Source organism: Macaca nemestrina, chromosome 12, assembly GCF_043159975.1.
Source record: "Macaca nemestrina isolate mMacNem1 chromosome 12, mMacNem.hap1, whole genome shotgun sequence".
Classification (NCBI taxonomy): domain Eukaryota; kingdom Metazoa; phylum Chordata; class Mammalia; order Primates; family Cercopithecidae; genus Macaca; species Macaca nemestrina.
This window is the reverse complement of record NC_092136.1, coordinates 28,829,194-28,855,965: the sequence shown is the minus strand read 5'-3', so window position 1 is coordinate 28,855,965 and position 26,772 is coordinate 28,829,194. Positions and strand designations below refer to the sequence as shown.

The 26,772-nt window shown below is 36.1% G+C and overlaps 1 protein-coding gene across 11 annotated transcripts in view; it reads left to right on the top strand.

Moving 5' to 3' along the window:
* The window catches only part of IFTA (intraflagellar transport associated protein), a 59,602-nt gene that overhangs the window by 10,928 nt on the left and 21,902 nt on the right, over positions 1-26,772 (top strand). For all 11 annotated transcript variants that reach the window (XM_071074870.1, XM_071074867.1, XM_071074874.1 and 8 more), the window contains 2 exons: positions 3,225-3,383; positions 24,306-24,460. In XM_071074870.1, the coding sequence (XP_070930971.1) occupies positions 3,248-3,383; positions 24,306-24,460 (291 nt within the window). In that variant the 5' untranslated portion in view covers positions 3,225-3,247. The remainder of the gene's footprint in view (positions 1-3,224; positions 3,384-24,305; positions 24,461-26,772) is intronic.

Genomic DNA, 26,772 nt, shown 5'->3' with positions numbered 1-26,772 from the left:
CTGCCCCACACTTTTTTTTTGCAGACATATAACCCTAGTGCTGTTAAAAAGTATGGTATGCACTTTCAGAGAAGCAAACTCGTGGTGATTTACTTCTTTAGGTCGACTATTGTGTCTGAAAGTTGCATTTTGTTTGAGTAAGTTCATTAACAGGTATCTGAAGGTGAACATCAAAGATGTGCTGAATCAGTGCTGACAATTTCATGTACCATATTTCATAATAATGTTCTTTCAGAGAGCACATAACATTAACTAGCTTAGGTGGTTGTTAGCTTCATTATTTGATAGCAGAAAACAAGACTTTAGGGAGGTTATATGATTTTTCTATTTCTCAGTGACTTGGTAAAAAGTGAACCCTATTCCTTACCAGGCCTGTGGTTTTCAAGTGAAGTGTAATAGTCCAAGGAGCAGTGCATGCTCCCTGTATTTCCTTCTGGGGGCCGTGACTGTGAAAGTGTTGCTTGTGATTTACCAGCAGATATTTATACACATTTACTTATCTCAAGACGTTTTGAGTCTGTCATGTGGAGCTCAAAGCCTTAAAACATAAAAACCAAACCAAAACAAAGAATTCTCTTATCCAGGCAAGTGTCTCTCGATCTCTCTCCCCCCCGCTTTTTCTTTTAGAAAAATACTTCATGATAAAAACACAAAAGTATGTGAATGGTAATTGAAAATGCATTGCTTCCTTTTAGAAAACCACTAGGATTTGCATAAACCACTTGGCTGTCTGATAAGTGATTATCTGTTCTGTCAGTCCCTGGGGACTTTTAATACTAGGTTTGTATTTTTGTAGAAAAGGCAAGTTCTAAATTTGAAGATGGGTATTGTTAAACTCTTCTAATAATGACAGTTTGTGAAACTGGATATTCCAGAAGTCCTTTAAGAAGTCAATAAGACCGGGCACGGTGGCTCACGCCTGTAATCCCAGCACTTTGGGAGGCCGAGGCAGGCGGATCACCTGAGGTCAGAAGTTCGAGACCAGTCTGCCCAACATGGCGAAACCCTGTCTCTACTAAAAATACAAAAAAAATTAGCCAGCCATAGTGGGGGGGCGCCTGGTAATCCTGGTGACTCGGGAGGCTGAGGCAGGAGAATTGCTTGAACCTGGGAGGCAGAGGTTGCAGTGAGCCAAGATCGCGCCACTGCACTTCAGCCTGGGCATCAAGAGTGAGACTTTGTCTCAAAATAAATAAATAAATAATAAATAAATAAATAAATAAGTAAATAAATAAAATAGTCAATAAAAGCATGTCATCTCTATATTGGGATAACCACACAAATAAAATTAAAGGCCTAGAAGGATTTTGAATTTGTGCTGGCACAATCTGTTAATTGTTTGCTTTTAGTACTACTGAGATGTGTTGAATAATACTCAAAATATGCCGTGGAAAAGAAGTTTAAAGGAATTTCTGTTAACACTCCTAAAGCATTATGAGAAGACATTTACAGGAATGGAAACCACAACCTGGGTGCATCTCTTTGGTATTTGTTTGCTGAAGTAACTTACCAAAGATGATTTTAAAGAAGAGATTAATAAACTGTTGAAAATTTTCTAGGCTCCAATTCTGGAAAAGCAGATTGACATTGAAATTCTTGTAATGAAGTATACATGCTAATGTAGTAAAATAATAGCCACTTTTGAGTTTACTTATCATTATTTACTGTCTAGCTACTGCAAACACAATTTATTCAGCTTTGCATGGCTAAAGCCTTGGCAGTGTTACAAGTAAATGTGCATAAGCCATAACCAATGCTTTTTCATATATCTAACTTTTTTAGGTACAAATAGCTTGAAATGGTTTCTTTTGTTTTAAGTTGGTACCCAGCTACACTTTTAATTTTTACTCAGTCCTCTACAACTCCATGCTTTATCTGGGGTTGTAATACATGTGGAATTATCTTGATTTATCTTTAGATAACATCACTGCCTTCAGAGTTGAGTGGGCACAGTTATAACAGGTCTTCGTGTAGGCAAAGGACAGAATCCTAAGACTGATCCATCATCATCATCATCCTGGCTAACATTTTTTGAGATGCCATGCGTACTCATTTAATTTTCATAGTAATCTTGTGAGGCATGTGTAGCTTCACGATTCTTTATTTAAACCCTCAGGGTCAGATGTGCTTCAGAATTCAGAACTTTTTGGAGTTTAGAAAGGTAATCAGTGCATGTGTCATATATTATACAAAATCTCTAGGCTGGTTCTGGGAAAGCACCTTATATGCAAGCACACTGGTATTTCTACAGGGAAATATATGAATAGTAATGCTGAGTAGAATAAAAGCCGTAAGTACTCTCATGTTAATTCAACCAGGTCTTGCCCCCAAATGCATTTGGGCATTGTCTTATGAAATTTTTTTTTTCCTGAGCTTTTTGGTATTTTGGAATTGAGGTTAAGGAAATCAGAAGATTGACAGATTGACAAAGGACAGTATAACCTTGTTCAAATATTTGAAAAGATGTCATGTATAAGAAAGACTGAAATTTTTCAGTACAACGTTGGGGGCTCAGAAACCAGTTGGGGTAGGGTTCAGGGAGACAGATTTAGGCTTAATTTAAAAAGTTTTTAACAGAGCTGTGCAAAGGCTTTTTTGGAATGTTCAGAGTTACCAGTCCCTGGATGTGTTGATGCACGGGCAAGTCAACTTTTGTCAGCGATAGTAGGGAAGGCGGGGGCTGGCGGGGGGAGGGCAGGTCACCCAGTGAATAGAGTGATGGATAGTGAAGTGTTTAAAGGCATGGTTTCTAGGATCAGACTTCTTGAGCTGGCACTTCTCCGTATTGACTCTGTGACCTTATCTAGGACTGTTATGATAATTAACAAAAAAAATTACTCAGAACAGCACCTGGTACACAGTAACTGCTAAATAAGTCACTAAGCTATTGTCATTGGATGGGTGGTTAGTTGAGTACTCTTTAAAGTTCCTCCTACCTTGAAAGACTTTGAATTTCTAATTGTGTAATTGGGTGACAATATTCTTATGAATTAAGAAGATAGTAATGAGAAGACTGAAGCAAAAAAATAAAATTGTGATAATTAACAATTCAGCAGCAAAGATATGAATAAAATTCTGATCTCTTGAACTAGAGGTCGTTGCTCTAGTAACTATCTTGATCTTTCTTTTGGAGCCTTGGGATTTTTCAACCTACCCATCCAGAATATTTTCAAAGGGGCTGGTATTGCCTGTTGCTCGCTAGCTGGTATTTTTCTGTCTTGCAGATACTGTGGCCTCGTGAATAGAAATGTCTGCCCATGTGTCAGGATTGGAAATAATGAATGAAGATCAGTTAATCAAAGAAGTCTTGGATAAATTCCTTAATTGTCATGAGCAAACAAATGATGAAGAATTTCTGAACACTTTTGCTCATCGTTCACAAGGTAAAATGGAGAAGTAAACTTTCTGCAGCAATAGAGATAAATAATTTTATTTTAAGTTTATGTTTTTGCTGCCTCTTAAGAAAGACTATTTAGTGAACATTCATTCCATTCGTTTATCAGGTAATTCTTACTAGGGCACTCGTGACCAGTGCCCTAATGTTATTGATGATATAAATACTAGTCTTCATACATCCAAGAGTTGTGTGATGGTGTCAGAGCCACAGAATTTGATAACTAAAAATGACTTGAGAAATCATTTAGTATAATCCTTTTATTTTTTAAGAAAGCCAAATGCAAAGAGTGGAGGTTGTTAAAAGCCTATTTTAAAAAATTTCAAAGAGAAATAGCATAGTATAGACTATGGATTACATTGCACACTTCTGGAAACTGGGATCACACTTACTGGCCATGTGATCATGGGCGGAGGTAGTTTTTGAGTAAAAGGGGAATAATAATAGTACTTCTCTCAAAGGTTGAGAAAGGTTAATTGAGATAATCCATGTGAAACTCTTAGCGTAGTGACTAATACATAATAAGTACTTACTGAGTGTTAGGTATTGGTATTGCTGTTGTGATGCTGCTGCTGCTGCTCCTGTTTTCTGTAGAGCGGAAACAACCCTTTAGACTGGGTGAGATGAGGCCAAACCCATGTTGTGTTTTTCATTATTTGTTTCCCTCATCCAGCGTTATTGTTTTAGTAATTGAGCCAACATTTGAAAGTTGGGTAATTTTACATGAAAATCTTGATTTGTGTTTTTTTTTTGGGTGGGATCCAGTGAGAATATCTGTTACTTCCTCGTGGCAATGTCAGCTAGAGCTCAGGAGCTCTTGCCCAGTGAGCTCCTTAGTTTGTCGTGCTCTCTGGTACTCACGCAGTCTAAAAATGTGTGCTTACATTGGCTGCTTCATTCATTCAAGTGGGCCCCTAGGCATTTGAGTTGTTATCTTCCTTCTGGATTTTGCTTCAGATTGCCATCGGCTTGCTCTCAACCTTGATCCTTTCTGGGTCATTGATCCACATTTTTGAGACCATTGGTTCTCTACCTAGCTACGCATTAGACTCGCCTGACTTGCTTTTAGAATGTATCGACATCAGAGCCCACTCTGAAGCTCAGCTAGGATCAAGGGATTCATATTTTATAAATCCTCCTCTGGTGTTTCTAATGTGTACCCAAGGGCGAGAACAGAGAGTTCCATAATCTCTGAGGTCATGACACTGTTAAAATACCAGACTTCATGATTTGAGTAATGATTCATGTGTCCCAAAGAAATGTAAAAGAAGAGTAGTAGTTATAATGAAATTATAGTTATAATGTATAAATATAAAAGAAGTGTAGTAGTTATAATGAAAAGAAAACGTGATTCTAACCTGTTTCTTTTATCAGGCAAGATATAATATAATTGATATCTGTTTCGTTTACACTTAAACAAAAAACATAGATGTGGTGGTTTTGTTTATACTTAGTGGAGATGAAAAATTTAGGAACTAGCTAGTTAACTTTGGGGCTGACTGTGAATGATCTGTTTGGACGTGATATGTAGATCAAATGAATCTTGAGAATGACTAAATTATCTTTTAGTCTATGAACCTGAGTTTAGGAAGATACCTGCTTTGTTCGAGACCGATGATTTAGTTTGTGTTTTCTGGACCTAAACATAGCAGTATGAATGGCTGTGGTGGGGTGGTGGAAACAAGGGTAAAATTGGCAGAATTAATGAATTTTGGTATGCTAATGACATTTTGATAATTCATATTATTTTGGAAATCATTTGTAAGACTGACTTTATTTTTATACCCTAGAAGAATAAAAACTTTTTGCAAGGACTTTGATATATTTAGGGGGTTATAATACATTTACTTTTGTGAAAAGGGGTCTTACTCTGTTTTCAAATTCCAGTATGATCATTGCATGCTGAGAAAGAAACTGTTGTAGATGTGATAACTTCCATTTTGGGTTCAGTTTTGGGCCCCAAATTGAGCTGAAATAAATGATGATGCAGGTCCCATAAACTGCATCTTCAAGCATACTAGTTTTGTTTTTCTTTTTGTCTTTCAAAATATCCCTAGGCACCAGTGCACATTATAAACTAATGACCTGAAAAAATTCCTCTTAAAGCACAAAGAGTTGTGAGTGTAAAAATGTCTCTTAAATCAGTAAGTGTCCTTTTTTCCCTTGAAACATTTAAATACCTTCTGAGAAACCAGGACTTAGGGACAGGCCTAAGAGTTGAGTGATAGCCAGCAGAATTGATCAAGGTAAATGTGGTTAGTTTTGTTTAAGAAAGACATTAAAGCTGTATTTCCAAAATTCCCATTTTCCCTGCTTCTTTCCAGGCCCTTCATTTGTCTCAATGTGTTTAGTCGTTTTGTTGATATACACTGAGCCTTTTCTCTGTTAAAGTGGTTATCACCATGCATACTTATGTACATTTCTTTAGTAAGTTTAGTTTCTCAAGTCCATTACCATTTCCACTGATTGACTGTTCTATTTATTTTTATAATAGTTATACACCAGAATGCTTATGGGATTCATTTTCTTTCCAAGAGTGTTAAAAGGGTCAGTAATCCTATTAAAAATATTTCTCTGGAAAAAATTAAATTATAGCCTTGTTGAAAGAAATTCTCATTACTGCCTCAGACTCTTGGAAAACATTTGGAAACTGTTAATATTATAGCATAATTCTCACTACAGTACATTTATGTTGATCATGTTTTGTAGTTTTTTTCTCTTTTAGAGCAACTAAGTTTTTAACGTGGTAAAGACAATGTTCTATCAAAATGTTTAAAGAGACATTAATTATTAGTTTTAAAAGGCCAATTATGAGTGAATTCTCAGTAGTATCTTCCGTTCAGGAGGGTAAATCAAACTGTAAGATGTGTATTAGAAAATTAGCATGCAGATTTTTTTTAATAGTTGGTAAAGACACCGTTATATTGTTGACATAGTGGATAAAGATAAGCAGCTAAGTTTCAATCTTTTGTATCTCAGTTTCTCTGTGAATGTAACTAATTTATGGGAATTTCTAGAATATCTGTTTAAAAGGAAAAAAGGATTCTTTCTTCTTGCCTGTCATATTGCTATCATGTTTTCTAGGTTATAGAAACACTGAGGTAAATACTTACATTTGATTTTTTATTAATTCATTAATTCATTAAATCTGTGAGTATCTTGTTATGGTCCAGATATCATTTTAGGTGCTGAAGATTAAAAAGGAAATAAAATATAGTTTGTGTTCTCAAGCACTCGTAATCCAGTGGTAGAGATAAATAAGCAAGCAGGAAATTAGACTAATGCATGGTAAGTATCACAGTGGAGACTGAGAGTTTATAGGAGGGCCACCTAGCCTGTGGTTGGAGGGAGGGCAATAAAGTCTAGTCATCAGAGGGGCTGCTTGAGATGAGTCTGGGATAACTACTGAACCCAAACTTGCCTTGGGCTTCAAGACGTTAAGTAGAACCAGGAAAGTTTGACAGAAAAGAGCTGAAACTGAAAGATGTTAAAATGCCTACGCTAGTGATGGTTCTTTGGGTCATGGTTGCATTGATTTTAGTACTGATGTATCTCTATCTCCTTTAAACAATACATCTTCAAGACGAATATGTAGCCTTGCTTTAGTAAAGTTTAGAGTTGCTTCTAAACTGCTGAAAGAAAAAGGCAATTTCTTTTAATTTCCTTCCACACCAGGATTACAACATGATCCCATTTGGGAAGCATTTGCTCCCACCTTTTAGAGTGGTAATTACTGCTCATGTTGCTGTCACACAGAAATTGTATAATTAAGAAGCCAATGACTTAGAAATTGACATTAAATCTTTTCAACTCCATTTTATTACATATGGTAACTGTTAGGAGTTACAGTAGTTATTTCCAAATCTCTCTTTCTCTCTCTCTCACGTGCCTAGCATCCAGCTTTCCAAGTGATTCTAGAGTTTTTATATTGCCACATAATAACAGCTTTCTATTCACTGCCATATTTGTCTACTTTAACCTGTTTTCTTCTGTGTAGATCAAAGATTTTATTTCACATTTTGATGTGTAATTTCATTCCTAGTTTTTCTTTATGCTATTCTCATTTCACTTGCAATACTTTGTGCTTTTAGCATTTTATTGTTCTTTTAACATATCTTTGAAAAAAATTCCTGTCAACTCAACCTCCCTTTTTCTCTTCATATTTGTTAATATTTGAATTGATTTTCCTATTAGGTAGAACATTGTGTGTCTGAATGTTCAGGACAAATGGCTATGCCTGTGGCTTTATAAATTGGTGGAGGGCTGGCCTTTAATAGTTCCAAACTCTCAGGGTTTCAAAACCACTGAATAGCGTTCAGTTTTTCTCAGATTTTAATAATATTGTATAATCATAGAGAAATTAATCTATATTTACTTAATTCACATTGAGTTATTTAAGGAGTGATGCCAGTGCTTTTCCAGCATTACAGATTTCATGAGTGGTGTAGTAACTGTATGATTCGTGATCATACAGGCCTGCACTGTCCACCATAGTAGCTACTAGCAACATGCAACTATTGAGTATTGGAGACATGGCTAGTGCTATCCAGAAACAGAATTTTAAATTTTAATTACCTTAAATTAATTTAAATTTAAATAAAAAAACTGGTATTCGTTTATTAGAAAACTTTAAAAGGTGTTTGGAACAACTTGGGTAGGTGAATCCATTTTTTTAAATGTAAATTTTATGAAATCTAAATACAGATCAAATATTTCTGACGAAAATTTACTCTCTGAATTGAGACATGCCATAAGCATAAACGTACACTGGATTTTGGAGACTTGTATAAAAATAGAATGTAAAATATCTTAATATTTTTATATTGACTATATTTGAATAATATTTTAGAAAATTAATTTAAATAAAATAAATTATTAAAATTAACTTTACATTTTATTTGCATATTTATTTTTTACCATGTCTACTTGAAAACATAAAACCACATATGTAAGCAGCTCTACTATAGACAAGTAGTTCTCAAACTTGGCTGAATATCAGGAAGACTTTTGTGATGACAGACTTTTATAAAAGTATAGATTTCCAGGCTTTTGGCTTATTAAATGAAACTATAGCAAGGGGTCTAAAATTTTTATATTCTCTAGGCTCTCTAGGTGATTCTGATGTACCACTAGTTTTGAGAAACACTGATTTAGGCTACAGATTCTGATAATGCAGTCCGTTAAAAAGCAGGACTGTCTGTACCGCTTTAAAATACCAGATAATTGCTTAAAGTATGTTTCTTTTTAAATTATAGAGTTGGCAGAGGCTGTCTAGTGCTCTTTATTTTAGATTCACTTATGGATATATTTACTAAGTATTTGTCTCGAGTAACTTATTTAATTGCCACAATTATGCAAAGAATTAGCTATTATTCTTCCTTTTTATAGCTCAGGGAACTGAAAGTCATTGTAGATTAAATAATTTGCCTGAGTTCAGGTCAAGGATTCACACTCCAGACATCTGACTCTCCTCTGTACAATTATACCTCTCTCACAGAAACATCTGTGAGTGAGAGACTCTTACAAAACAAGTCTAATATTACTACTGATAGCATTAAGTTCTAGGGATTAATGCTTAGCACTTCACATGTATCATCTCCATTAATCATTATAATGACCTAGTGAGTTTTTTCTTACATTTTAATTTTTATCATTTTATTATTTTTAACTTACAGATGAGGAAACCAAGGCATAAAGTTAAGTAACTTGCTGTTATGGACTGAATTGTGTGCCTCCCAAATTTACATGTTGGAGCCCTAACCCCCAACGTGGACTGTATTGGGAGATGAAGCCTTTAAAGAGATAATTAGGGTTAAATGAGGTCATAAGGGTGGACCCTAACCCAATATGACTGCTGTCCTCATAAGAAGAGATGGAGTTAGACTATGGGCCTAGTCAGTGTGATTTCAAAGCCCACACCCTGAACCACTTTGTTCTCTGCCTTCCTTAGGGCATCGGGCAGTTCTTCTCAAGACCTGGGGTCACTGCTATGTAGATAATATATGCCAACAGGAATGGATGTGCTACCTCAAAATACACTTACCCTGTCTTCTCTAGAGTATCAACTCCATGCAGCTAGTGTCTCGTGGGTTTTCACCACTCTTACACTTGGATCTAAAGCAGTGCCTGGTGGGGCAGAATGAGTAGATGCTTAAATATTGGTTGAAAAAATGCAATGAAAAGAAAAGAGAATACAGAATGACAGGCAGGCAGACAGGAGGGCCTTAGAGTACAACCCTGAGGAACACCCACATGTAGTGGATGGCACAGAAAGGAGAGCCTGAAAAGGAGGCTATGTAATGATGCTCAAGTTTGGATTTTGATATACTATGTAACTGGGAACCATAGTAGAATTTTCAAACAAACAATCAAAACCCAGTAATACACGCTGCTTGTGATTTTGAAAGGTAGAGCAAAGAGGAAGTAGAGAAAACATCTGGAGTCAGGGAGACTAGCCGGGGGCTAAGCAGAAGTACATCGCTGGAGGTCTGGACTAGGGTAGTGGGGGAGAAAATGGAAAGCAAAAGGGCCTAGGAGACGCTGCCAGTGAAGGAATGACTGACAGCGCTTAGTAACAGGTGACTGGCAGAGGATTAGGGAGAAGAAAGAGTCAAGGAAGAATCACAAGTATTGTGCCTGGGAGATACTGAGGCCCACAGAGGCCAAATGACTTCTTCAAAGTTACACAGTTCTCATTTCAGGAGTCTTTTAATTTTTTTTTTTTTTTTTTTTTTCCTTATTGAGTACTCATTCTGTCAAGAGCTTAGAATCTTGGGTTGGGATTTGGTTTACACTTCTGGACTGATAAATTTTGAGTTGTCATTTCAGCCAAAAGAATATCACTACTTATACTTGACAGCTTCTAAAAAATATAATTAAAAATGAAACTGGTGACAGCACATAAAACAACACATTTCCGAAGTTGACATATCATCTTGGTCCCCAAAGCTATTTTGAATTTGAACATTAGCAATGCATCTTTAAACTTCCATGAGGGTACAAAGAGAGGCTTTTCCCAATCTGAAGAATGAATTTAAAATCTGCTGTAGAAAAATACCACAGAGAAAAATAGAGAAAGCAGCTGGCCCTCTTACCAACTTCAGAGCAGGAAAGGAATTTCAGTAGAGCATAAAAACAGCTTTCTCTCATAAAAGAAAACACAACAAGAAAAATAATCCTTGCTGTGTAGCCTTTTGCAGTTATTTTTTGTCATGTATTAGATAGAGACCAGAGGTCTTAACATTGTTTTGATACCCTTGCAACTGGCAGATTGCCTGTCAGAGGAAGTTGGAAACGAACTGACCAGCTTTATGCTTCCAGGTGGCACTGAAGCCACATTTTCTGTGCTGTTGTTATCAGTCATTTAATTCCCTACTGAATATTGAGTGGTGTTTTTAGTTCACAGGCCATTTGCAGTGCCTTTCTGTTTCCTTTTTAACGTTAGCCACATTAAGAAAAAAAAAGACAACTCGGGAAGCGCTTTTGCAAATGTGAATTTAACAGTAAAGAGAAGATAATTGAAAATATCACAGCAAATAGCAATAAACTTACTTTAACTGAAGACATAGGCCATGGGACATAGGCCATGGGGATAATGTCACCTCGAGAGAAATTTGCAGAAGACATAAGGACTTGCTAATAAAAGTAGGCAATAAAAAAAAATTAATTAATCTTGCATCCCAAGGGAGCGAGTAAGGAAGCAGTGTTATTTTAAAGCTTTTTATTGATGTGTTTTTTAGTATTACCAAAAAGAATAAAAGGGTAAGAAAAAATGTTGATAGTTTTATATTGATCATAAATTCAGTAACTATGTGTATGTAATCTCTTTATCACAACATAACATCAAACATCACATAGAACACTGAAGGAAAAAAATATTGAATGAAGTGAACTAATTTATAGCAGAGTCTTGTGGAAGAAACAGCATCAGCAGCATTAACCTGTTTTTTTCTCTTTGGGGGAACATCTGCAAGCTGTAATTAAGCAATTTTCATTTGTTTCTGTATTTCTTTTGTCATCACTAAATCACTACACTTAGGGAACAAATTGACAAATTATGAAACACACAAAAAATTGCTGGTTCAGTTGCAGAAAGAAATTTCCCCTTTCAAATTATGACAGATTTTGAGCTGATCAAGCCATTTTGTTTTAGATATATTAGCATAAACCTTCAGCTGAAGTTGTTATAATTCATATTCATTTATTTCAACGTGAATATTTGGTCCATAGATAATCATTTGTTTTTTGTGACTGCTGTAGTTTACATGTAATTGGATAAGGAAAGAAAATGTATTTAAATGAGCATGGCATTTTGAATTATAATCATTACATTTATTTTTGGCAGTGTTTTTAATGCATAGTATTTTGTTCCAATAAATATCTTTTCTAATATGCTTTCTCAGTGAAGACATGGGAATTAAAAATATTTATTTTTCCTACAAATAAAATAATCATTTTCTTTGATTCTTTGAAAAGAATAAAATTGTTTGATTTACTTGGAAAGATACACATCTTTTCAATTTATATATATTTGATATATTTTATATGTACATATAAATTAGAGAGTTGAACTTTTGTAGACAAATGGGATTTTAAACTTTTACAGAATGGAAGAGAACTACTAATAGCTAAATAAACTTTTAAGGTGGTCATTATCAATCTTTAAATAGCCAACTTAAACAGTATTAAGTGAGTGCATATTTGTTTTGTATGCATTTCTCTTTAACTTGAGACATTATTTTTTATTCTTTGTTGCTAAGTGTATCATTACTTGAAGGAAAAGGGTAAATTGTTCCACTTGAAACTGAGGTGATCATAAGACTGTGTCCTTTGATTCAATTGAATGGGCATGTTTCAGATCTGAATGGTTTTAGCAAAATGTTCTTTTAGCCGTGAAACAATAATATTTTCTTTGAAATGGTCAGCTAAACCCAAAGGGATACAAACAGGAAACTTTATTTTAACCAAATCCTTATATGAAAATCAAACCACAATCTGTCTAGTTTGTGATTTTTAGTGTCTTTTTTTCCCCTTAATTTGGATTCGTTCCAGAGGAGGTAGATTTAAGTGACGCCCATCAGCTCACTCTTCTTGCAGTTCATGCATCCTTAGCACAGAGAGGAATCATTATACCATTTTCATGTGTTTTGCAGACTTGCCTTTTGCATTCGATTTTATTGTATATTAACTACTATTTAGAAAACTGGGGTTGTAGGGAGTCATCTAATTCTGAGTGTTGAGTTTAGTCCCTAATTATAGTGTCAATCCAGGTCTTCTTGCTAATGTTGAGGTCATTTTGGTATTGACGGTTCCTTCTGTGTTTTAAGCATTGAGCTAGAATCTGGGAATACTCAGATGAACAAAACAGGGTCCCTACCCTAGAAAAATTCATCAGCTGATATGTGATGCCTGCTGCAATCTGCTTATAAAGGATGGTGTGATTCCCAAATGCTCTAAATGTGTGAAGGCAGAATAGCAATCTATATGTTTATAGATTGTATAGTTAGAGGTTGATTTGGTAAGGCAATATTAACTGTTTGCCTAGTGTTGATTAACATCATATCCAGAATATTGCCATTGGTTTTGGGGTCTCAGTTTTAGATTGAATAAATACTCTATGAGTTAATAAAATAACAATAAAAATGATTAGAACAGTGAATTTTCAGACTTTTTCCTTCTTATTTTACTTTAAGCTTTATTTTTTTGGGGGGGGCGTGGGGGGAAGGCTGTCCTGGAGTTTCCTGAAAAAAAAAAATGAGAGAATGTGAAAGACATGTATAATTTAAGTCTCCTCTTGAACTGCTCTAATGCAACATGCCAAAGTCTGAGTCCTATATTATTACAAATGTATTCAGCAGATGTTATTCTACTTTAGAGAGTTTGAAAACTTCTAAGAAGTATTTACTTTTTTAAAAAGAAGGAAAAATTACTCCTAACTTTCTCCAATGTAGATGAGTTAAAGAGGTTGCCTTGAGTAAATGCAACTTTGTGCAGGTAGGCGATAGGGCATGATCTTAGGGTGAAGGAAAATCTTTTAGATTGCAGATATTTAGTTTTATAAATAATTTACTATATTGCTTTTATAGTTCTCATTTTGTTATGGGCATGGCCAGTGTAATGGGAAGGGACACTTCTATCCTTGGAGTCAGAAGACCTGGGTACTAGCCCAGGCATATACTAATTTCTTAAGATCACAGGCCTGTCACTTACTCTGTCAATCTGTAAATCAGGGCTGATTCTGCCTGTTTGGTATGTCTCAAATGGTTGTGGTAAGAATCGGATGAAATACACATGAAAGTATTTGGTAAATTTTAAAGACTTACTCATGTGTGAAGTTTTATGATGAGGGGTTCTAATTCTCTAATATGAAAGAGAAAAACATCAAGGTTAAATATGAAAGGAATCTTGAATGTAAATATAAAAAATGTAAAATATTGTCTACAGTGTTAGTTGTTTATACCGCATTTCTTAAAGTAGTTAAAACCAACTATGTGTAGTACATATTGTATTGTATACATGTACGTGGTATATTGTATGGTGTAAGAGTACAATTCAGGGGATGATCCCACACTGGCCTCTGGTGGATGGACGCAATACTATGTCTACACATAATCATCAGGCAAATGTATATACATGCGTTGACAAAAGATAAAGTATCAGATTCTTCTTTTTAATTATCATTGTTAGATTTTACTTCATGGAATCTTTACTTGGGAATTTTACCTTATATACAAATGACCGGGAAGGTACTTATTAAAAAGCAGATTTCTAGGGATCTTGCCCCAAGATTCAGTAGTTCTACTAGTGTGCAGATCAGGAACTTGGACTTTCAGACCAGCTTTGAGAAATAGTTTCTTACTCTAAATGAAATCAGGGAGGAGTTTAGGGAGATAAATGAATTTTTCAACATTTTGTGCCCATTTTTGTATATATGGTATTTTTTCTGTGAATAAGGTCTATAGCTTTCATGAAATTGTGACACTCCCCACCCCACTCAAAGCATAAGAACAATTATTTTACTTTAAATGTGACATTTTTGTTGAATATCACCATTGTATATTATTTAGAAAGCATTTTGACAGTGAAAAAGTATAATGGGTTGTAGGAATAATTTTACTGTGATCTTGCTGATTGCTGATACAGAGGCTAGGATATTATAGCTTACAGAATTTTAGGGTGGGCTTTAGTTCGGCACACGTTCTGTTCCAAGTCTGAAGGATTATAGTGCATGTGCCTATAGGTCAAAGCTACTCCATCACAGGGAAATGTCCTTGCTACTTCTGTCTGTTGCTGCCAGAACTGTGTTCTTTGTGAGTGTTTTGCCATTAGCAAGTGCACAGACAAGAGACTAGGGAGACCACCCAGGCTGTGGAGGCATCTCATTGTCTGTACTTTCAGGAAATGCCCCTCCAATCATTTCGCTGTTTCTGGTAACTTTTCTGTTGTATATTTCATGCACAAAGGTACTTGGTAGTTTTAAAGACTTACACAAGAGTAGAATTTTATGATTAGGGTAATTATTTGTGATTTAAAAGAGGGACATCAAAGTTAAATATTAAGAGAATCTTGACCTACAATAGAAAAAAATGTAAAATTATATATATGTGTGTATATCTATGTGTGTATATGTATTTTTCCTCCTTCTTCATTATTTCCAGGAAAAACTTTTTAAGAAGGAAGAATATGCATGTAGGTATTCTCCCTAGATTGAGGATTAGAAACTTCGTTAGAAGAAATGCTTTTTTGCCTCTACAAATATAAGTATAGTTTTTAGTTTTTTTGTTCACAGTAGAAAAATTAGAAAATACTCAGAGGCACCAACACCCACACACCCATGCACACACTCACACCCACACACACAGCAAAACAATAAACATGCTCTTTTTATAGCCGTAGAATTTTTAGCTACTCTATGGCCAGCCAGAATAAAGATTACATCCCAGTCTTCCTTGAAGCTGGGTATGGTCATTTGACTAAGTTTGTGCCAATGAGATGTGAGGGGAATTGGTATGTGCAACTTCTGGGTCAGATCCTTAAGACACATGCACTATATTCTTTTTATCCTTTTCCTCCTGGCTGGAAATTGGGAATCATTAGAACAACTCCTTTAGACCCAGACATGGAGGCCATGTGCTTAGGATGATAGAAAACTCCAGCAGCCTGAATCCCTGGGTCATTTCATGGAACAAAGCATACCCACCTGTCCTAAACTGTTACAGGAGAGAGAAATAAAATTCTTGTTTGAGCTGCTCTATTTTTTGTGCTTCCTTGATCTGGTAGCTGAAATTAGCCTTAGCTAATTACAGAGGAGTGAGGTATGTGCTTTATTCTTCCTTATCTTCATCCTCTTGCTTGGAACAAGGGTGTGGGGGTGTGTCATCCTGGACCATGTGGAGAAGGTTGGTGCTGTAGTCATGGCAGAGTAGAAAGATAGAAGCCTGGGTCAGATGACTGTGCAGAACAATCATATTATCCTTGGATTGTCTATATCTCTTACTGTTGCATGAGCGAGAAATAAACTTCCATTTTGTTTAAGCTGTTGTTACTTTAGGTGTCTTTTTTATGTAGGCAAACTTATATGCAGTTAACTAATAAAGCCATAGTCTATTGTCCTATAGATAAACCATGGTTGTATGCATCCTTTTTGAATTTTTCTGTTTATTAATATGTATATATGTATTCAGTTATTAGTTAAGAACATGGAAGTTGGAGACAACCAAGATTTGAATCTAAACTCTTACTTTCTAACTAGATGGTCTTGGGAAACTTACTTAACATTTCTGAGCTTCAGTTTTATCATATGTAAAATAGATATAATAACTTTTACCTCATTGTTATTAGGATTAAATAAAAATATATAAAATGCACATAAATATATTTATTTATTTATATTTATAGTACCTGAATTATTGTAAGGGCTCAACCTAATATTTTCATTCATTTATATATTCAGCAAAGTTATTATAATTATTTTATAAAAGTGGGCTTGTACTACACATAGTTTTTGTATCTTGCTTTTTTCCCCTCACCACTCTACAGATAAGAAGCAACTTGCTTTTTAATGTAACATTACATTATGAACACCTCATAGCAATAAATATTATTTACCAGTGTTTTGATGACTTCCTGGTATTCAGTTGCATGGATATTTGTTTAGCCATTCTCTTTTCGTTGGAGATTTGAATTATTTCTAATTTTTGTCTATTACAAATGATGCTGCATTGCACACCCTCATTCATTTGGTAAATGTTTGTTGAATATCTACTATGTGCTAAATGTTACTTACAGAAGTGAACAAAAGACACAAAGATCATTGCCTTCAGAGAAATTGTATTCTAGAAGGGGGAAACTGAAATTTGTATTCTAGAAAGGGGGAAAACAACCAGAGCATGGTATAGGGAATCATGAGTGCTGGCAGGAGGATGTAGGGTTGCAGTTTTATATAGGATGATCTGGGAAGGTAAAATTTGAATAAAGCTGGAATGAGGTGAGTCTGCAGATATTTGAGGCCCAGGGAACAGCGAGTGCAGAGGCCAGGTCATAGCAGCACCTTCCCAGCTGAGGACCAGCAAGGAGGCCAGTGCGACTGGAGTTGCATGAGCAAAGGTGAAAGGAGTGGAAGCTGAGGTTAGAGGGCATGGAGGTAGGGAAAGATGGGGCATGGATGGGTTTGTAGGTCCTTGCAAGGGTTCTGGCCTTTATTTATTGATTGATTTTGGTACCAGCACTTTTGTACCCTTCTTATTTATGGCCTTTAGATACATTTTCACCCATGGAAATGCTGGTTCAAAGATCTGCAAAAACATATGTCCTCAATTAAATAAAAATGTTCAAGGGAATAAATCAGACATTTTTGGCTTTGCAGTGAAATCTTCACCCACGTACTTACTTAATCATTTCCTTTGGATACATTCTTAAACATGGAAATGTGAGCTGAAAGATATGTAAAATGTTGTGTCTTTGAATGAGTAAAAATTTTAAGGGACTAGATGATATGTTTCTTATAGGCAGAGGCCGTGTCATATCATTTTCTTAACTCCTCTTCCAGCCTAGCAGAGTGTTAAGCACATGGTGAACTCTCAGTGTAAAACTTCCTGGTTGAAGGGCTGAATATCAATCTATGTTTCAGTCTTAATTCTTACCCATCCTTTAGAGTGGAGAATGAATATTTTACTTTACAGAAACTGTGAGTAAGTTCCTGATGGTGAGATCCCTGCTCCTCTTAGGGATACATTTTAGTGGGAACAGGCAATGAACAATTTAGGAAGGTAATTTCAGATTATTTCATATAAATTTGAAGAAAACAGGCCATGTGATAGAGAGTGGCCTGATCCTATGACTCTGATGGTACAGTGGAGATAAGGTGATTAAAGAATTATAGCCTCAATGAGCATCAGCATTTCTTCCATTGGGTGTGGAGGGAAGTTAAACTGCATAGTTACCCTGTGGTTTTATTTTGTCATATGGGACAGCATGGAATTGGATTAGTGATGACAGTCCTTAGGTCAAACTCAGTATCATCATTAAGGGGGTATAAAATGTGGAAACACTCCAAATTTTCATCAACTAGTGAGTGGAAAAATAAGACTTGGTACTATTTATACAATGGACTATTTGACAATAAGGGAAGTACTAATACACTCCAACAGACCAACTTCAGTAATGTTACGCTAAGGGAAAGAAGCCAGGCACAAAAGACCACATATCATAAGATTCCATTGATACAGAATGTCTAGAAGAGACAAATACATAGCAACACAGAGTAGATTAGTGGTTGCCTGTGGTTGAGAGTAGGAATGGGGAGTGACTGCAAATGGGCTCCAGGCACCTTTTTGGGGTGATGGAATGACCTAAAAATGGAATCGTGGTGATGGTAGTACAACTTTGTATACTTCCTAAAAATCATTGAATTGTACACTTAAAATGAGCGAGTTTTGTGGTGTGTAAATTATACCCAGTAAAGCTGTGGGGAAGTGGGGGTATTGTTCGTGGATACTTAGATCCTTCCTGGGTTCTTCACCAGATAAGCATGTGTCCTTGTGATTCTGGGTTTAGCTCAAGAAGTAGGAGGATCCTACTTGTTTGTAAATATTACCTATTAAGAAAATAAATCAATTATGCATAGACTTGTAAGTTTAGCATAGAAAAGGGTTGTGGTGCAAAAAGAAACAAACTTGGATGTAACAGATTCTCCCTTGTGCTGACATTGTCACCAGCAGCTGTTGCTCTGTTAGGAATTCTGGAGCTGTGGGAGGCTATGCTCAAATATGCTGCATCTGTTCCCAGTGTGGGCCACCTCTTTTGTGGTCTTGACTAAGTCAGTTGGGAAGGTAAGCTCATTTTATGGGATGGGTATGTGTGGCCTCTTAGCACCAAACTGTTATCTACTTGACAGGTTGCCGTCATGCTGTTATTTGCACCCACCATCACAGAGATTGTTTAAAAAAAAGTTATCAAGGGCATACCAAATTATATGTAAAAGTATAGTACAGATTGCAGTGGAAAGATAACGTGATGATTCTGTGATATCTGGAGAGAGGACACATAATCAGTTGGAGATAGTGCCTTCATTTTTGTTCTAAAAACAAAAGAGAACTCACTTGCGAACTCTTTTTTTTTTTTTCTAAATCTCTTCTGTTCCCACCACTGCCACCATAGCTGAAGCTGCCCTTCTCACCTGGGTTACTATGGTAGCTCCACTTTCTTGTCTCTAGTACCTGAACCACTTTGATCCATTCTGTCCGTTTGTCGTCTTAGAGTACAGCTCTAATTGTGACTCCCCAGGATGTGGGTCAAGCACAGTTTTTGTCAGGCCCTCCAAATATACCCCATCCATGTGTCCCCAAATCTTCCTGGAATAATTGGCGATTCTTCCTCAGGCCTTGTGCGTTCCCACATTGAGGGCCTTGCTCAGGGAATTTTCCCTGTGTAAAATGACCTCTTCACAGTGCTCACCTGTTGAAATTTTAGCTGTCTTTCAAAGCCCAGCTCAGATGCCTTAGTCCTATGTGAAGCCTTTTGTGATTCTCCCAAACCAATTATGATTTTACCATTCTTTGTCTTTGTACCTCCCTTATATCATCTGCCATCGGTGCCTTCTATTTTGGTGGTTTGCATATATGGCTTACCTTCCTAGTTTGTAAACTCTGTAAGGACAACAAGGACTGAGTGTTAACCATCTTTGTCACCTTGCACATAGTTGATGACCAGAATATAACTTTTGGATTGAATGAGCTCCGTAACTCAGCCACCACACAGAATTTTTTTCTGTCTGAAAATAAGCTTTCAGAAACATTACACTCTCTTCATATTTTTCTCTCTGTAAGTGCCTAACACTGGACATTTCAAAAATTTCAACTTACTGCTATTGTGTCTCTCATCTGGGGCTTTTCACACACATTTTTCTAGGCCAGGGTTGTGCATTTGTGCCTTGGCAGGTTGATGGCTATGACTGTGAATAATGAGTCAATTATCATCCAGCCTCGGGGAAAGCACAGTTATTCCTGACTGGCCAGACTGAGGTAATCGTCTCCTCCCCGTGCCCTTTCAAATGAGGAACATAAAACAGTTGGAATTCAGAGCACTGCAAAGGGAATTTAGACAAAGCATTTGTCAGCCGAATTTAGCTTCTTTGGATTTATTCTGATTTATGATTGATTGGTTTTTAAATTGCTTATTTAGTTCTAACGACTGTCACTCCAGGGGAGGCCAGATACCAAGGAGCATGAGATCAAGAAGCAGTGGAGTGAAGTAGCTTGGCTGGACAAATCAAGAGCAAATATTATTGTCCAGAGAAACATTGCTCTAGGCAAGGAGTATAATGCAAAAATCACGCCCTGACTTTCAGAGTACCCAACCTTGTTATCAGCATGATTGCTTATCCCCTATTCTCTTTGCAGAAGGCTTTTTGCAATTGCCTAGTGTTGCACAGAATTGTCCCCTCATGAATTTTTCTTTCCTTCTAGCAATATATTCAATATCTCCTCTCAACTGAGAACATGCTCTTGATTTATATTGCTATTGACCAGAGTGTGGAAGAACAGACACTCCGAGCTTGCTGGCAGATTTGGTTGTGAATTCTAATGTTGGTTGTGCTGATCTGTGAAAATTCTCCTGCAAGTGTGATAATGCTCCTCATTGCATGGGCACTAGTCTGGCTTTTTTACAGATTAATTTGAATTTTTAAAAAAGTTTCTTTCGAAATTGAGTTGTTTAAAAAAATGGCTTTTATCTGGAAGATATATAATCAATATGAGGTTAGTGTTTAATTTATCAAGACATCAAAAGTTTCAACCTTTTCAAGGTGTGTAACCTTTTTCTTTGGTCTGAAATTAGACCCTATAGGTGTAGGGGGGGCCTTGTAAGGGAGATCTGTTGGAAGCTTCTCTGTTTGGTATCAAAAGGAAATTGAAATTCCATTGCTTCAGAATAATGAAACCTCGAAAAACCTTCAGAAAAAAAACTTTTGTCTCATCTGTATTGAAGTTTTGACTCAGAAATGCCCAAAGAAACGCTTTTTCAGGTCTCAATAACCTACTTGTTCTCTGAAATATTGCTGTTAGATTTCTAAACCGTATTATGTCTGACATTTATTTCAAAGCAAGAAACATTAGGGATAAGATGAAAGGGTGGAAGAGGACCCTGATGAAAAACAGAAACAGAAGAAGATGAGTCGAACACTTGGGTGGCACTTTTGGATTGCACCAGGATGGCTATAGGAAGCGGCATCTGGCTCTCTAATCAGGCTTTCAGCCACTTTGGATTCTGGGCTGTGCCAGCATCTGCAATTTGACATTATCATATTGAAAAATAACTTTTTTTTCCTTTCTTATTATGCCAAGATATTTATTATTTGCTGGATTTTAAAAACAACGATAAAAACCTTTAGAAGGAGCACTTCTGGGTCTTAGGAGGGATATAGCATATGTTCTTGTGAAACCAATTTTGAAGTTTAGAAAGGAGCCGTAAACTGTAGCTTTTGTCAGAGAGCAAACAAGTTCTTTTCTACATCATCCAGTCTTTTAAAAATGAAAACTTTGTGTTTATAAAAGGAGAATTTTTAAAAGAGTGAAAGAACTTTTGTGAGATCTGAGATCCCAACAATAGTCCAACATCAGGATCAGAAGCCGAGACTTCATTATATTTTGTTCTTTATTTCAGAGGAGTTTCATCTGGTTACCTGTCACATAACCTGGGTGTTTTACTGGAAATAGTAGAGAGTACACTGAGTGATTGTGAGAACAAATAGAACTCGTCCTTGTAGAACATCTTTGATTTTCAGACATTGCTGTGCTTTTCAAGTATTTAAGTCAATAGATTATTACAATAGTGTTGTGCTGGGTACATAGTATTTTCTTAGTAATTACTAGATTTAGGTTATACTTGACTTAAAGGATGAGCAGGGAAAATGAAAACTGTTTCACCTTTTATTAGAATAGGGCACTAAGGCATGGCAGTAGCCACAGGAAGTCTGCTTTCCTTTCAACATCGATGAAGTTTGAGGAACCCTTTCATCCCTCAGTTAACTCCTATTTCCAAGTGTCTCTGTGCCTATCTTGCTTTACTCTGCTACCAATGCTTTTTGCCCTAGGACTGATTCAGGACATCTCTGTGGCTGTAAAAGTGGAAGAAGTCAGGGAGACTAAGGCCTAAGACCATTTCTTCCTCATTTATCTCATCTTGTATAGGGCTGGTTACTCCAGCATATTCTTAGCAACCCTCCCCACACTTTGCTCAGCACCCCCCCAGCCCTCCACCCACAGAAGCCAAGGTTGGGTGCTTCACACCAGAATTTCCAAGGATTTGTTGAGGCAAAAGGCAGGGGCCACCTCTCCCGCTAGTAACTAGTTCGAAGTCACTGGTGCTGGTGCAGTAGGCAGTAGTAGAGAGCTGGCCTGAGCTGGTGTTATTTATGGATATGACCTTTTTAAAGAGAGTGTGATGCATTTCATATTTGTGTTTTCCCTCTCTGGCTTATTAATTGTGTATTATAGATTAGGTCACCTTATCTCTGCTTCCTATCAGTGTATCTGTGTTATGTCCTAAACATATCCTCACAAGTCTTAATTCTACCAATGATAGGGTATTCAGAAGCAAACAAATGATGTTAATTGGATTTGTACCAGGCTGTGATCATTACAACAACATGAATCTCACTGATTTTGATGCCATGCACTGACAGGTCAAGGGAAACAAACATGGGCATTGTGCTGGGTTAGGCTATCTGTAACCCCTTCAGTTAGGGATGTTCCTAAGGAACTCACAGATAAAACAATTGCTGGGTCTCTGGAACATTTTTATAGTAGAGGCTAGGAAGGGGATGGAGTAGGATTGCCCAGTCCAACAATGGCTTGATTTCTGCCACTTGACTTCTTTTGAATTCCTTTATCACTCTTTTAGTGATCATTGACGTAGGTTCCTGTACTTGCTATTGTCAGAAGAAGCAAGTTTCAGTTTTGGAATGTACCCTGCACCCTTAGTTCTTCTTTGACTATTGTAAGCCATTTTTCTTTGTCTCCTTTCTGGCTCCCCGCCACCCCCTGCCCTTTCTGCTTCTTTTTTCTTCTATTCTCTAAAGACCTTTTCTTTTCATTTGCTGCACTAACGCAGGTAGCAAGGCACAGTGGTTAGAAGGATAGGTTCTAGAGTCAGAAGGCAGTGTTCAGATCCCCACTCTGCTGCTTAACCATCTGTATAGCCTTGAGTGAGTTACTCTTTCTCTGCAGGCCTTAGTTCTCTAATCTGTGAAGTGAGGATAGTAACAGTGTCTACTTTTAGTGGTATTCTGAGGATTAAATGAAATGATTCATGAGATGCTTTTGAGCAGGGAAAACGGAAACTGTTTCACCTTTTATTAGAATAGGGTGAGTGCCAGACACTCAATGAATGTTAACCTTGATTATTAATTTTAATATTACTATTAATATTAAAAATAATGTTATGGCTTAAACTATTACCTCAGTGTAATTGATGACCAGATATTTACCTCCTGTGAAATCTCTCCCAGATTTTAACCTACATTTGCAGCTGCTGTTCGGTCATTTCCACTACAGTTTCAACTGGCACTTCAAATGCCACATGGCCAAAGCTAGATTCATTATCTTTTACCAAAATTATTTCATTTTCCCCCACATTTCTTTTAATAGCATCATGATATAATTGTCTTAGTCTCTTAATTTAGGATTACTCTTAGATGCTCTCCTCAGCCTAAGTAGATAGTCATGAATGTACATGGATTTAGTACAAATATATTCATGTTTATAATTTTAAACAGTCAAGAATAAGGAATTGGTTAAATAAACTATCTTACATTTTATATAAAGGAGTTCTTGATAACTACTAAAATTACATGGAATATTCAATAACCTGAAAAGAGATACTGCTGGCAAGTTGAGTTGTGTACAGTATGATTGAATTTGGATTTTTAGAAGTGCATGGATACATAAAAAATTTTAGATAGCCACTGAAAAAACTTTGTTATGGCCTTTCTGGCTTGTAGGATTATGAGTGATTTTCATATTTTACTTTTTTCCCTCACAAGGTTTCTAAAATCATCCATAAATTGCTTTCATATAAAGAAAAAATCCCTCAAATTTAGAAATAGATGGGATAGGTCATGTCTAAGAGTCTTGCAAATACTGTATTTTACTAACTTTTTAACATCGCCCAAGAACAGTGCTGGATATGTAATAGGCACTCAGTAAATATATGTTGAGTGACATAATGTTATCTTTCTATCCAATTTTAGAAATCAGTTTTAACAGTTCAGAGTGCTTAATGCCTTAAGCGTTCAGTTTGTCGAATTCTTTGAAAAGTATTCTTTTTTGTTGCAAGGAACTTTCTCAATATACACAAAATAAACCAGACTGGGTGCTGTGGATGTTTTCTAATAGTGCATAACTTCTTATTTCAGAGGATCTTGTGTCCGAAAGGGGAGTGTTTGGAACTGATTCTTCAGAAAACATTTTTACCTCAGCAAAAGTTACTCATAAAAATGAAGCAAATAACTGCCATCTTAGAAATAAAACCATCTTTCTTCGTACTTCATCACAGTGTTTGGAAGAACAGGTAATGCCAACATAGTACATTTATAGAAACAATCTGAGAAGAAAAGAATTCTTCATGAATCAAAAAAAAAAAAAAAGAGAGAGACCCTACTAAACACTAGATAGTTGTTAGATCTGTAACTCCTAATTCTAGAAGGAGTACCATTGGGGCACTTTATTGAAGGTCATCATTACATGTATTTCATGATTTTGACAGCTATTGTTTATGATGATAATCGGTTATCCCCAAGTTTTATTAAAAAGTTCTTAACGATCTGCCATCTATAAATTATTGAAATTATTTCTTTTAGCTTATCTTCTTCTAGTTGAGACAAAGGAGTTCCTTTCTATAATTACCTGTGTAAAATGGGGCTTTCTTTCACCTCTCCTAGATTCATCTCTTTCAAACTCAAGGTGGAATCGGTTATTTTGTTTTTCTCTAAGATTTGGTCAATAAATGTTAGATACTTTTTTTCTAATCTTGAAGACTTTATAGACTCTTCACATTCTCCTCAGCTATAGTTTTTAATTATCAAGGAATTATAGTGGAAACTGTTCTGCTTTTTAAGCCATTTAAGTTTCTAATATCTGCTTCGTCATGGCTTCCTTGCAATATTGTAGACAGAATTGTATATTGTGTTCTTTTTTTTTTTTTTTTTTTTACAAGGGAACAAAAATCTCTGTGCTAGAAATATGTTTTTATACAGCAGATGCCTATAATTCTTTATTTCCAGAACTTGCTTCCAGAGAGATAATTGTGGGATATGAACTTTTTTCACTCTTTACTGGCAATGACTGACCATTGGGATTATATTATATAGAGAGTCTTTAACCAGCATGTAAGAAAAAAAATGGTTGAATGACATTGTTTTCTAATAACTTGAAAATGTTGTATTAGCATTCTCTGATTTGTTCATCAGAGGTTCATTGGGATGGGATAGGAGTGGGAAGTATTCCTGTTTTACTCATGAGAAGACTGAGGTTAAGTAGTCTATTGTAGGTTATACTGTGGATGAGTCTATAGGACAGAAGTAGAATCAGAGCTCCTGAAACCTATTCCCTGACCTCTGCTATGGCTTACTGAATTTGGTCTGTTATGCTTAGCTAATTAACAAAAATAGGAAGGGGAGTTTTGTCATCTGAAGGGCTACAAGATCAGCTTATTTATTTTCGGTTGTTTCATTTTTCCATCAATATGTGACAGATGAAGGACAAAAAGTATTTTTTCAGATAGTGATGGATGAAGGCCAAAAAGTTGGCAGTTCTTTTCAAGGTGATCCGAATTGGGCAGAAAAGGTGAAGATAAGGCATGATTCAATTTTCTTGGCAAAAACCAAAAACATAACAAACAAACTAAAAACACAGGACTCATTTACTGTCCCTTATACAAAGTTGGAGAATTCAGCAGATTTTGTCCTTGCAAGTTTTTTTTTTGTTTGTTTTATTTTTATTCATTGGTGTTTGAATATCTTAAACTATTCTTGGTCAGCTGGGTTCTGGATCTTTTTTCCTTAGAGCTTAATAAATGAAAGGGGTGCTTTGGTATAGCACCCTTAGCACACACCACTAAGTAAATAACAATATAATATGAGAGAATTTCAAAATTTAGTAGTGAAACCATTATATGGAAGATAAATTTTTGCCTTCTCTTGGATGCTAGATAATAACTGCAGGTATGTACTTAAAAGCAATAGAAGTACCATTTAAAATTCCTATGTAATAGCTATGGTCTCACAGGTAGAGCTGAGGGAAGAAGGACCCAGCCTGTCTTTTGAATTACAATTATGAAATGTAAATTTGTAATTTTATGGTATTTTGTTATGCACATGTTTAGGTCATGAGCATAAAAGGCATTGCCACCTTATTCCTTTACTCGGTCTCATTCGTGCCAGTGGTGAGATCATTTTCTTATTTACACTCTTTGATATATTCACTTGAGATGAATTAGTTCCTGTCTAAATCTTACCATTTTGTTAATCTAAAATGTCTCATTGTCAGCTTGCAGTGGAAAGCAGTATTCCATGTGGAATAGTTTTTCATTGAAATGCTGCTATTGTGTCTGTAAAGGTCATTTGCCCTGCTTTTTACCTTTGAAGTAATTTTCAGTTTTATTTGCTCGAAAGAGAAAACACTTGAGTTTTTGCCCTGCTCACCTCTCTTGTGATTTTGTTTTGCATGAACTTTTCTCTCCTGTTTTCTTTAGTTTCTTCTCTCTGGCTCTTCAGAGTGCTGTAAGAAAGCCTGCTGTTATGACAGTAGCCAGAGCCACCACCACCATTTGCTTGAGAGGCAAAAGCAATAAAATGAAAACAAAACCCAGAAACACTGTTTTTG